We start from the raw sequence: 13,424 nt of genomic DNA on the forward strand, positions 1-13,424 counted from the left end.
ATATGTATGAGCCCACAACATTGAATCCCAAAGATGCGCTTCAACTTTTCAGTCTGAAAGCTTTTCATAGTGATACAGTGCAGAAAGATGATTTCATTGAGCTTTCTAAACATGTTGTAAATTATGCTGGCGGACTCCCTTTAGCTCTTGAAGTTTTGGGTTCCTTCTTGTGCGGTAGAGATAAGACTCAATGGAGAAGTGCAATTGAAAGACTTAAAAGAGATTCTAATAAAGAAATTTTCGATAAACTTCGAATCAGTTTTGAAGGACTGGAAGAAAGGGAGAAGAATATATTTTTAGATATAGCATGCTTCTTCGATAGGGAGAATAAAGATTTTGTAATCAAAGTATTAGATGGTTGTGAGTTTTTTCCTGATATTGGACTTGATGTTCTCGTTAAAAAATCTCTCGTAAAAGTCGATAAACACAACAAAAATTTGAAGATGCATGACTTGTTACAAGAGATGGGAAGAACAATTGTTAGAGAAAAATGTATTGATGAACCTGGAAAACGTTGCAGATTGTGGGAGGAAAGAGACGTCCATCATGTCCTAACAAAAAACACTGTAAATCATTCAACAAAAGTTACATACTATTTCTTTTTTTATCCTGCATTATACATTATTTATTTTATTTTCTTATTTTATGTTCTTGATTTTTTTAGGCTACAAAAATGATTGAAGGTATGATCATCAATAATAAAAGGTAAGAAAACACTCATAATAAATTTATGTGTACCGTAAATAATTACCATAAATAATTATTATTTTTAAATATGATAATAAACTATAGCAAAACCTTTGATACTCAATATTTCAATGTTTACTTATAAAATTTATTTAGCAACATATTTACTATTAAAGAATCAAAAGGGAAATGTATGTATTTTTAAAATATTAATGGTATACTTTTTTTTGTGAAAATTAATGGTATATATTTAATGCACGTGTATATCAATGAATTATATTGTAACATGTCATCAAAAGTTTTTTTTTAATGAAAATGGTTTCATTTTTAATTATGTGTCATTGTTCGGTTCATTAACTTATATAGAATTTGTATTGTTTGCGGACCAAATATAAATCAACATATTAATTCATTTTTTTAGGATTAGGTAATTTAAACTCGGATGTGACTGATAGATAAAAGTATGTCTTTAATATGAGTATATTCAAAAAAAAATTTTAAATAGGTTTTTTTCATGTATTTAAAAAGATTTTAAAGGATCATATCTTAATACCCATATATGGATGTGCATTAGATATAAGAATTGGATACGAGTACTTAAAAAACAATATCGATGCAACATAGCTTCTAGATATTAAATATTTTTGTATATTTTGAAGCTCATTTTTGTTTTGCTCATGATTATTAGGGAATCGTGCAAGATACTCAATTTTAGTGCGGATACCTTCTTGAAGATGAAAAATTTGAGATTACTTAAAGTGCTTTGCTTATCAAATTGTGATGACCTCAAATATCTTTCTAATGAACTACGGCTTTTAGATTGGACAGGGTATCCTTTAAGATGCTTGCCTTCAAGCTTCCAACCGGACAACCTTGTCGCACTTCTTTTACCATGTAGTCACGTTAAACAACTATGGAAGGGAAATAGAGTAAGAATTAGCTCAATCTTATCCTTGTGTTTTAGCTTATTTTAGTATAAATTATTAAACTTTGATAAAGGTAAAACAAAATAACAAAATTGAGCATTATTATGTTTTCTCATTTGTTTCTAATTTATTATGGTCTTCAACAGCCCTTGTTTAACTTGAAAATAATGAACCTCAAAGGGTCCCAAAACCTAATCAAGACACCAGACTTCACAACAGCATCAAATCTTGAAGTTTTGATTTTGGAAGGTTGTACCAAATTAGTGGATGTTCATCCATCAATTGGAGTGCTTAAGAGCCTTAAACTTTTGAATTTAAGAGATTGCAAAAGTCTTAAGAGTCTTCCAACCAAAATTGGAATGGAATCTCTTGAAACATTAGTTCTTTCGGGTTGCTCAAGTCTTGTAAGGTTTCCAGAGATTGATGGGCAAATGGAACGTCTCAAAACTCTTGATCTTTCCGGTTGTTATAGAGTGAAAATTTTATCGGAGAATTTGCAGCAAGCAAAGTTTTTGGAAGAGCTCGACTTGAGTGAAACAGCCATAACAGAACCACCATCCTTCATTTTTCAATTTAAAAATCTTAAAGTTCTGTCTTTCAGTGGGCGCAAGGGACCATCATATAAGTTACTACCAAATTTGCCTTCTCTTTTCAAGGTAATCCAAGGAAGAAGGACGAATCCCATGGCTCGGATGTTGCCTTTGTTGTCAGGTTTGAGTTCTTTAAGAGAGCTAAAACTAAGGGACTGCCATCTTTGTGAAGGAGATATTCCACCTGATATTTCTGGTCTATCCTCTTTGTGGAGCCTTGATCTTAGTGGTAACAATTTCATCAGCATACCTGCATCTCTTACTCGACTCTCGAAGCTTGAATGTCTTGAATTGTCAAATTGCAACATGTGCACTCTTGGTGATACTCATTATGATATTTCTGGTCTATCCTCTTTGAGTTATCTTGATCTTAGTGGTAACAATTTCATCCGCATACCTGCATCTCTTACTCGACTCTCAAAACTTCATGTTCTTGACTTGTCAAATTGCAACATGTGCACTCTTGGTGAAGCCGATATTCATAGTGATCTTTCTGGTCTATCCTCTTTGATACGTCTTCACCTTAGTGGTAAGAATTTCCTCACCATTCCTTTGGCTCTTACTCAACTTTCCAGGCTTAAATTGCTTAAATTGTCAGGTTGCAAGATGCTTAAATCGTTGCCTGAGCTACCAACAAGTATAAGAAGTGTAATAATAGATGATTGTTCTTCACTTGAAGTAGTTGCAAGTCCATCAAAAGTATGCAATTTAGTGGGTGGTGATAACATTCGTGCCATTAATTGCTTCAAATTGGCTGAGAAAACCAATGCATTAACACTGCTGAAAGAACATATCGAGGTCGATTAATCTATTTTTTCTCCCTTACAAAATCTCATACTTGAGAATTTATGGTTTTAGTTACCAAACGACTTGTGTTTTATTTTGCAGGCACTTCCAAAATCAAGAAAATTTTTTGATGATGGCTTCTTTGATATTATGATGCCCGGAAGTGAAATTCCAGAATGGTTTAGCCAACAAGAAAGTGACTCTTCAATTAAGATTCCCCTACCTATCAACCTTCGGAAAGATAGTCAATGGATTGGAGTTGCTTGTTGCTGCATTTTTTTCAATAATGATGCTTCAAGGGATGACGAGTGTATCGAATGTAAAGGATCTATTTTTCGAGGTAGAAATTGTCGACCAATTTATTGGAGAAACCGGTGGGTAGGTCGACAATTTGACAAGCCCATAGTGAAAGATCACATTTTTCTTCGTTATTTTCCGCGTGATCAATTATATCCATTTTCCTTGGAGGATAAGTATGGTGGCTGTGAAACCAATAATTTATGGACAACAGATTGCTTAGATCAAATAGGCGATGAGCTTGAATTGTCTTTCAATGCCGAATTAGGACCAAATTACCGTTGTGTTAAGGTGAAGAAATGTGGTGTTAGAATAGTGTATGAGAAAGATTTGGAAGAAATGAAAGAGTTGCAGTGCCATACCACTCAATCTTCTCCAAATTTTGAACACATCCACCAACACTCTGCTCACAACCATGGATCAGTAGGTAGCACTTCTCACATGAAACGAAAACGTAATATCTATGAGGAAACGGAGGAAGAAGAGCCGCAACCAAAACGGATGCAAAATTTTTTCAAATTTGTAATGGGCCAATCAAGAAAGAAGCATTAACTGTGGTAAACTACTTAACCAACTTCGTCCTATTAATTTTATTTTTACACATCTTGTATTCCATTTAAACAATTATTCAAGACTTATTTTGCATATGAGATATGATCATTCCATTATATGCCAAAACATTTTAAAAAATTTTATTCAAATTCATATTCAACATCTACATATCTCAAATGTTGATAACATTGTTTTTTATTCCATTTAAAATTTTAGTCACTTAATTCATTCCTTTTTACATAATCTAAATGTTTACATTTTGATTGGTTTCACTTTTTTTTAATTAAAATTTTATTTCCATTATATATATTCACTTACATCTATATTTTATTTGTAGGTTGAAGATGAAACAACTTGAAACAAGATTGTGAGACAAAAATGGAGACGAAGCAAGTAATAATAAAGTGAGAATCCTTTAATAAGGATTAACCATAATTTCAACTGAGTTAAAAATCATTTTATTTTTGTTAGAGGCTAACTTATGTGTTCAATTTAATTAGTCAAAACTGTTTTTATATATTTGGAAGATTAAATATAAATCCTTAATGGTACTTAAATAGATTTAATCCCTTCTAATAAATGATCATTTAAATTCCATGGCTTGAAGTACAAATAATAATATTCCAACTCCTCAGTTTATATATTTTTATAAAATATTTATGTTTAGACATTTATTTTTAATATTTATTCAAATATGAATATAATGTATGCACTAATATTCAATTAGAAAATCTTTTGTGCGTGAGTGTTAAACAGTTGTTATATATGATGGTTAGTTTGATAGTTTGTTACAAAATCTGTTTAGCAGTTCATTAGCCAGATGGTTCTCTTATATGTATAAAACCTTATCAGTGTATTCATTCAACAAGATAGCATACGACTAAAGGATTCTTCTATACTTCATTTTTCTGTTTATACATATTTTGAGCATGGTACCAGTCACCTAGTCCTGGTACGTGCTTCTGTTGTTGTGTTATGGCACCATCAGCCGTTTCTAACTCTGCTGATCCTATCAGGGATTTAAATAGCGGTCCGTTACTGAAATAGTGGCCGTTATATAGCGATAGCGACACCGTCCGAAACTACTACTATCGAAACTGCAATTATATTTTACAATAAGTTATGTGAATTTTTTTTAAAATTCACGACCGCGATACCCGCAATGACCGCAATAGCATCCGTTATGTCCACAACCGCGATAAACGCAATGCGACCGAAAACGCGGCCGCAACCGCAATTTAAATCCCTGGATCCTATGAGTCCGACGTTTTCCAGTCAATGCCTGGTCCAATCTTTCCCTTGTCATGACACGTGAAACTAGAGGGAGAAAACTTTGTTCAATGGCAGCAACATAGCCGGTTGATAATAGAGGGATATGAGCTGCAAGGTTTCTTGGAAGGTACGCTGTCTGCTCCGTCTCGGTTTATTGTGTCTTCAGAAGGTGCTCTTATTCCGAATCCAGAAGCGGTTGCGTTCAATCAACAGGATAAGCTGTTAGCTTTTTGGCTCCTAAGTATGATTAGTTCGTCACTTTTGTCATGTTTTACCTCTGCTCAATCTGCATGTGACATCTGGAGCACCGCAAATCGTCTTTTCGCTGTGTCAACCAGTGCGAAAATTTCTAGCATCAAGCATGATCTTCATTTTACAAAGAAGGGTGAGTTAACTGTCAAAGATTATATTGCGAAGATAGAAAATACCTGTGCCTTACTTGCAGCCTCTGGATCGGTGGTGTCAGAAGCCGAAAAGGTGGAAGTCGTTTTGGCTGATTAACTGCAATGGAAGAAAAAAAAACAAAATAAGTCCAAGAATTGTCAGCTCTTTGAGGAAATTTAATGAAGGAAAAGATCAGGCAAGAAAATGATCCATTACCAGCGGTGGATTGTTAGCTTGAAGATATTGGTTGTCCACCATAACCTCTTTACTATCGGACCTGTCAAAATGTGACAAACAAAATTTATCATCGACAACATGAACTTCAAGAAAGTGCAGCATAAATTTGAGGACTCTCAGAGACTCCAACAACAGAATTACATCTAAGATCAGCAAGCTAAAAATTTTAGCATTCTAGCAGTTCATGTCCTAAATTACTTGCTGTGTTAGGGGCCACAAGTGATAGCATCATCAATTTGATCTCGTAAATAAAACCCTCGGCGAGAATGAAACAAAAAACTGTTATTTGAAGGTAAAAAGAATATTCCGAAAGCCAAAAAGAAATGTCTATATCAGGTCATACATACTTAATCAGCACATAGTGCTTATGAAGTGTAGGACATTCTCCCAAATCGAGAACTAAAGAAAAACATGATGATTTCTACGAACTATATCCCAAATACATGTGCAAACATGATAGTTACAACAGAAAAGACTACATAAAATTCCCCAACAACGACCGAAACTCTAAAGAGCACATGAATGATGAAAGTACATTAAGTGTTAATACATCGCAACATGATAAGTTGATAACTTACGCAAGCAAGAACCGAACTTCAATCCAATAACACCACACACCAATAGCAAAGCAAAATTATTTTGAAGTCAGCTGAACTAAAACTTTAGAAATTTTTTAGAGTAATTAAATTGATTAGGATCTGAATGGGGAGTATATGTTGAAGGCTAGAAGTTTCAGCCTAAAAGGTACTAAGCAATGCATGGATATAATTTCAAGACACGATACGTCAGCCAATTAAGTTACAAAGGCAAGAAACCGTACATTTTTGCAAGTTATTTGCATTCCATTTACTTCTTATAGAAAAAGAGAATGAAAAATCATAGCAATGCTCAAAATATAGCTGCAAGATTCATTCGGTTCAAAGGTGATTATTGTAGCAAACCTGATTGCCAAGAAGGTTACTGACACATCTTGAGTGTTGGCTGATAAGGCAGCCCAAAAACTACAGGCTTGAGGATCTTGGTTATGACAGGTACACTTAAAGAATTATCAATCGGGGACCTATGGCTCGAACTATCTGCTGCTAAACCAAGATTTACGATTTCCATCTCTGCATCTGTAATTGCATAGCCAATAGCATTTTGAGTCAAATTAGGTCAGAAGAGGCTGGATCCTGTTTAAACCTCTTAACAGAACCAGACTTCCTCCTTTTAGCTCCCGTGCGACTCTAATCTGATTCCCCACGGTCAACCTTTGGTAACCCATTTACAGGTCCATCACCTTCAGCAGCTCTGCCTTCTTGAAACCGAATTGCAAGCTTATCTGTATTGCCCCCTTCAGAAGATAATGCACCTTTTAGCTCACTAAGTTTGGTATCATAATCATTTTCATGCTTTGTCTTGTCAATTTTCTTTGAACCTTGTAGAATTGTTATCCTTAAGCTGTCACCGTTATTTGTTTCATTGAAAAGACCAAGATGCTGGACGGGATAAGCTCGAGGAATTCCTTTGTTAGGCGAGATTACAAAGACTATTCCATGGCCATGGAAGTATCCCGGTACAATTGCAAAAGTGGATGTGGTAGAAAAGGAGGAAACACTACCATTTTTGGAGACCAAATGGTAGCAATGATTTCTATTTTGATATTTGTTTTGTATTATTCATAAAGTTAAATTTAGTCCATATTCTCCAACTGGACTCAAGCCGAATCTGAACTGTCCATATTTATTTTTTATATTAATTTTATTTAAAATTATTTTTTTAAAAATATATTATATTGAATACACTAAAAAAAGTTAAAATAAATGTTTCTAACACATTAAAAAGTATTTATATTAAAAAAATACTACCATAAATATAATAAATATTTTATTAAATTAAAGAATTACGCATTGTTTGTGGATGAAATATAAATCAAAATATTAACTCAATTTTTTTTTTAAAGTTTAGGTAATTTGAATGAGTGATAGATATAAGTCTTTAATAAGGGTATATTCAATTTCTTTCAGAAAGAAGTTTTTTTCATGTATTTAAAGAGTTATTCAAGAATCATATCTTATTTCACCAAAAAAAAATCATATCTTAATATCCATATTCGGATAAACATTAGATACAAGTATTGGACACGGGTATTTGAAAAAAAATATCGATGCGGCATAATTTTTAGATATTGAATGTCTTTGTATATTATGAAGCTCATTTTTGTTTTGCTCTTGTTTATTAGGGAATCAAGCAAGATGCTCAATTTTAGTGTAAATACCTTCTCGAAAATGAAAAAATTGATATTACTCAAAGTGCTTTGCCTCTCAAATTGTGATAATCTCAAATATCTTTCCAATAAGCTATGGCTTTTAGATTGGAAATGATGCCTTTTAAGATTGTTACCTTCAAACTTCCAACCGGACAACCTTGTTGCACTTCTCTTATCATTCAGCTGCATTGAACGATTATGGAAGGAAAATAGAGTAAGAATTAACTCATCTGATACATGTGTTTTAGCTTATTTTAATATAAATGATTAAAATTTGATTAAGATAAAAAAAATTTGAGCCTTATTATGTTTTCTCTTTTCTCTCTAATTTATTATTGTCTTAAACAGCCCTTGTATAAGTTGAAAATGATGAACCTTAAAGGGTCCTAAAACCTAATCAAGACACCGGACTTACAACAGCATTAAATCCTGAAGTTTTTATTTTGGAAGGCTGTACCAAATTAGTGGATGTTCATCCATCAATCGGGGTGGTTAAGAGCCTTAAACTTTTTAATTTAAGAGACTGCAAAAGTCTTGGGAGTCTTCCGACCAAAATTGGAATGGAATCCCTTGAAACATTAATTCTTTCGGGTTGCTCAAGTCTTGTAAGGTTTCCGGAGATTGATGGGAAAATGGAACGTCTAAAAACTCTTGATCTTTTGGGTTGTTATAGAGTGGAAAATTTATCGGAGAATTTGCAGCAAGCAAAGGTTTTGGAAGAGCTCGACTTGAGTGAAACAGCCATAAGAGAACCACCATCCTTCATTTCTCAATTTAAAAATCTTAAAGTTCTGTCTTTCAATGGGCGCAAGGGACCATCGTATAAGTTACTACCAAATTTGCCTTCTCTTTTCAAGGTAATCCAAGGAAGAAGGACGAATCCCATGGCTCGGATGTTGCCTTTGTTGTCAGGCAGGGATTTACAAAAGCTGAAAATAAATCAGCTATTACATCCATCATTTTCAAATCCTACTAACTCTAAAATCAAGTTGCATATCAACTTGTTTCAGTTACAAAAGATTACAAATATTAAAAAGTAAACAAAATCAGTAAAATGAACAAAATGAACCAAGCTGCTCCTAGCTTTGCCCGAGTTTTGGTCTGCTGCAGCTACTGGTCTGCTCCTTGGCCTGTTGTTGCATTGCAGTCCATGTTCAACAATTAGCACTGCTGAAAAAACATATTAAGGTGGATTAATCTCTTTTTTCTCCCTTACAAAATCTCATACTTGAGAAATTATGGTTTTAGTTACCAAACGACTTGTGTCGTTGAAGCTTGGGTTGCTTTGCTCACAGCCAGTGGCAGCAGCTAGGCCTAGCATGTCCAGCATTATATCGTATATGGACGGTGTTGCTTCATTGCCCGATGACTTGAGCTCTGTTATCAAAGCTCGAGAATTCCCTGCAGCATAAAAAAAGTGACTCTTCGATTAAGGTACCGCTACCTATCAATCTTCGGAAAGATAGTGAATGGCTTGGAGTTGCTTGTTGCTGCATTTTTGTCAATAATGATGCTTCATGCTATGACGAGAAAATCCGTTGTGGAGCATTTATCTATTGTGGAAATTCTGAACAAGCCAGTCTTAATGGATCTACTTTTCGAGGTAGACATCGTCGACAGGTTGATTGGTGGGGCTATATTTTGTTGACAGGTAGGAATCAGCCCATAACGAAAGATCACCTTTTTCTACGTTATTGGTCGCGTGATAAATTATTTCCATTTTCATTGGAGGATAAATATGGTGACTGCGAGCTTGAGTTGTCTTTCTTACATCCATGTAAAGCCAATGCTAAGGTGAAGAAGTGTGGTGTCAAAATAATGTATGAGAAATGTCAAAACCGTTTTTTGAAAACAAAAATTTAGTTGTCGACTTTAAAAAATAAAACTGGAGTCGCCACCGATCCTTTATTAAGGTGTGACCGGCCCACCTCAAAAATCATTTTGGTCTGCGAATTTTGAAAACAGGTTCGGGAGTCAGTTACGCACGAGGAAGGGTTAGCACTCTCGTAACGCCCAAAAATCGGTACCGAATTGACTATTTAATGTCTGTGTCGAAAGTTAAAAAAGATTTTAAAATAAGCTTGAATGGTGAAATTGGCAAAAGGATAATCAATTGTTCAAGTCATGTAAAGAAATCGAGTCCCAATACGTTAGGGTACAATTCCTCATAATCCCCAAACTTCGAATATCACTTTTATTTTATACGAAAAATCTTCATTTCGAGAAAGTAACGTGCCACACCCAATACGTTAGGGCACAACAAGTTAAGTTCCCAAAAATGATTTTTATGCACCTTGAATAAAAATATTCCCGGTCATTTAAGATTGACAAAGAAAATCGGAACCCAATATGTTAGGGCTCAATTTCCCCCGAAAACCCCAAACTTTCAGTAATGCTTTTATCAAAAAAACCTTTAAGTCAAGAAGATAACTTTGATGAATGGTAAAAACCGAAATATATTTTCAAAAAGGGGTATATTAAAAGGCAATGTCCAATATGATTCAAATATTCTGATTTAAACTACATGTACATGTATTTACAAAATGTTAATGCATATACATTTACATGTATACAAAAAATGAACATAACCATAAAATATATGTAAAATTTACATAAAAATAAAAGTGTAAGCATAATATATTAGAAATTATAAAAATATGGATATGTATATATGTGTACAATGATAATATAGATAAAAGAGTATATAAAATGTTTTAAAAGAACTCAAAAAGGTACCCCATAAAAAATGTATATACATATCTATTATAAAAATGTATATTTTGAATTGTAAAGTATGAGAAACATGTGGATTTTAAAGTGCATGCATATCTATACGTATATATATTATAAAATATGGAAAATATAACAATACTATAAAATATAAATGTATATACATATATATAAACTATAAAAATGAATTAAAAATATAGTAATAACAGAATATGTGTATGTATATGAATTCAAAAAATGTTTAAGAATATATATATATGATAGTATGGATGTATACATATAAGTATAACAAGAATAATAAGTAATATAATAATAATGATTAATAATGATAGTAATAATAATAATAATAAAATGTCTAATAACATAAAAGAAAGTGAAAAACGATTAAGGATCAAATAGAAAAATCAATAAAATATAAGGGCCGAACTAAGAAATTGAGAAAGGATCAATCTGAAATGCGCGTCACAACAGGAGGACCCAAAAGGAAATAATTCCATTGATCCCACGGCGCCGTTTCAATGCAATCTGAAATCCTGGTCGATGGACCAAATTGAAACAGGCGCGAAATTTTGTGGCGAAATTGCAAAGGTGCGAAATACTGCATTTAAAATCGAAATAAAAGAGGAAGGACCGGACGCAAAATTCTACCATTTAGGCCCAGGACGCGCGGATCCTCCCCGGGTCGGGTCACCGCGCGGGTATAGCCCTATACGGCGCCGTTTTGGGGCCACAGAAACAGGCCCTAAACGACGCCGTTTTGCAATCGTTACAAAACCCAGAATTTCCCAAAAAAAAAACAACTCATTTTCCTTTTTCCTTTGCACCAAACAGCAGAGAAATCCTCTGCTAGGGTTTTCATACCCAAACCCTTTGCGCCGCCATTCGTCCACGCCGGCGCTTCGATCGCGACGGGTACGGCGACGATCCGGCGGCTTCGGCGACAGAGGTAAGGTCCCTCCTTTTTCTTTTGTTATTTCTTTAAAGCATAAAACGCGAAGGGGAAAAAAATAAAATAAAATAAAATAAATAAAATGAAACTAAAAAGCCGATTCACCTTTAAAAATTTTGTATTCTCTGCTTTTCTTTCAATTTTTGCTTATTTCTCCATCCCCAGGTTACATATTAAGAATGGCCTTTTATAGGACGAAAAAACAAAAAATGAAATTGTTTTGCTTGTTTTTCTCCTCTGGACTCTTTGAGTCCGTATTTGCAGGTAAGAGTGGAGCAAACGGCGTGCGTGGGGGGCCGAAACGTGCGGCGATCGGAGAGCACAATGGAGGCTGTTGCGGCGCTGGAGTAAAAGGAGCTAGGGTTTTTTACTTAGGTTTTTTTTGCTGAGTTGGGCTAGGTTAATTTGGGTTTGGGGTGTTTTGGTGCATTGGGCTTGTGAAAAAATTGGACTTTATTTATTTATTTGGTTTATGCATGCGGGCCCGGGCTAATTGGGCCTGCTACAAGAAAGATTTGGAAGAAATAAAAGAGTTGCAGTGCCATACCACTCTATCTTCTCCAAGTTTTGAACACATCCACCAACACTCTGCTCACAACCATAGATCAGTAGGTAGCACTTCTCACATCAAACAGAAACTGTAAGATCTACGAGGAAGGAAAGGAAGAAGGGCCGCAACCAAAATGGATGCAAAAAATTTTCAATTTTATGATGGGCCAATCGGGGAAGAAGCATTAATTGTGGTAAAGTACTTAACCAACCATGTACTATTACTTCTATTTCATTTAAAATAATCATTTTAAATTTATTTACGTATAAGATATGATCTTTTTAATATATATTAAAAAAATTTAAATTTTTTAGCCATACAATTGTATTGAATATGTACATATCTCAAATGTTGATAATATAATTTTTTATACCATTTAAAATTTGTCACTTAATTTACATTTTTTTACTATTTAAAATTTTAGTGGTTCAATTCATTTCTTTTTTACAAAATTGAAACGTGTACATTTTAATTGGTTTTATTTATTAAAATTTTATTTTCATATATATATATTCACTTACATTTATATTTTATTTGTAGGTTGAAGTAAATATAATCAATTTGAGGTAGAGATGTGAAGAAAAGTGGATAGTTTCATGACAAAACAGGTAATAATAAAGTGAAAAATCCTTTACCGAGGATAAAATCATATTTTGGGAGGGTCATAGTATATTTACAAAGGACTAAATTTTAAAAAAAATTTAAATTTTGGAGGGCTATGGCCCATGGGCCTCTACATGGCTCCGTCGTTGCACCCATGCAAAATCGAGAAAGAAATGAATAAGACGATCTTCTAACTCCTTACCGCAAGCCCTAATATAGGCAGGGGAGAAGTCAAGAAATTTTTTAGGGGAGTCGAAATTAAATTGTATTTTTTATGATAGTAAAAATATAATTTTATCATTTTAATAGTTTATATATTTATAATTTAATAGTTTATAACAAATAGAAAATACCTACTCCTGGATCAATATAAAAGCATAGGTTATAAGATTAACCATTAATCTCAAACACATGTTGATTATATTTAGGTAATAGTTGGTAGATTTAGCTAACATGAATATAAATTAGAAATCATGAACTGAAATATTATATATATATATATTTACCAACTTTCAAAGGAAATATCTCAATATGATTAAATCTCTACTTGCTGCCTATGGCATGAGCATCAATGGTGGAACCTAAACAATTAAGCTGAATGATGTCCACCACT

The 13,424-nt window shown here is 33.6% G+C and overlaps 2 protein-coding genes across 4 annotated transcripts; both read left to right on the forward strand.

The window, feature by feature from the left end:
* Window positions 1-831: 831 nt before the first annotated feature.
* On the forward strand, window positions 832-4,435 carry LOC121223492 (disease resistance protein RPV1). Its single transcript, XM_041105032.1, has 4 exons — window positions 832-1,616; window positions 1,760-3,001; window positions 3,092-3,843; window positions 4,176-4,435. The coding sequence occupies exons 1-3, from the start codon at window positions 1,365-1,367 to the stop codon at window positions 3,836-3,838; spliced, it is 2,241 nt and encodes a 746-aa protein (XP_040960966.1). The 5' UTR covers window positions 832-1,364; the 3' UTR covers window positions 3,839-3,843; window positions 4,176-4,435.
* Window positions 4,436-11,048: 6,613 nt separating this feature from the next.
* Window positions 11,049-13,111, forward strand: LOC121223493 (uncharacterized). Of its 3 annotated transcripts, none has more exons than XR_005920815.1 (3): window positions 11,107-11,655; window positions 11,910-12,401; window positions 12,749-13,111. XR_005920815.1 is itself a non-coding variant. In XM_041105034.1 (2 exons), exons 1-2 carry the CDS (start codon window positions 11,250-11,252, stop codon window positions 12,045-12,047), a joined length of 531 nt encoding a protein of 176 aa, XP_040960968.1. In that variant the 5' UTR covers window positions 11,049-11,249; the 3' UTR covers window positions 12,048-12,474. The 3 variants fall into 3 exon arrangements, 1 of the variants encoding a protein (XP_040960968.1); XR_005920816.1 differs by having other exon boundaries at window positions 11,119-11,655; window positions 11,923-12,401; XM_041105034.1 differs by lacking the exon at window positions 12,749-13,111 and having other exon boundaries at window positions 11,049-11,655; window positions 11,923-12,474.
* The last annotated feature ends 313 nt before the right edge of the window (window positions 13,112-13,424 follow it).

Source organism: Gossypium hirsutum, chromosome D11 (assembly GCF_007990345.1).
Source record: "Gossypium hirsutum isolate 1008001.06 chromosome D11, Gossypium_hirsutum_v2.1, whole genome shotgun sequence".
NCBI lineage: Eukaryota > Viridiplantae > Streptophyta > Magnoliopsida > Malvales > Malvaceae > Gossypium > Gossypium hirsutum.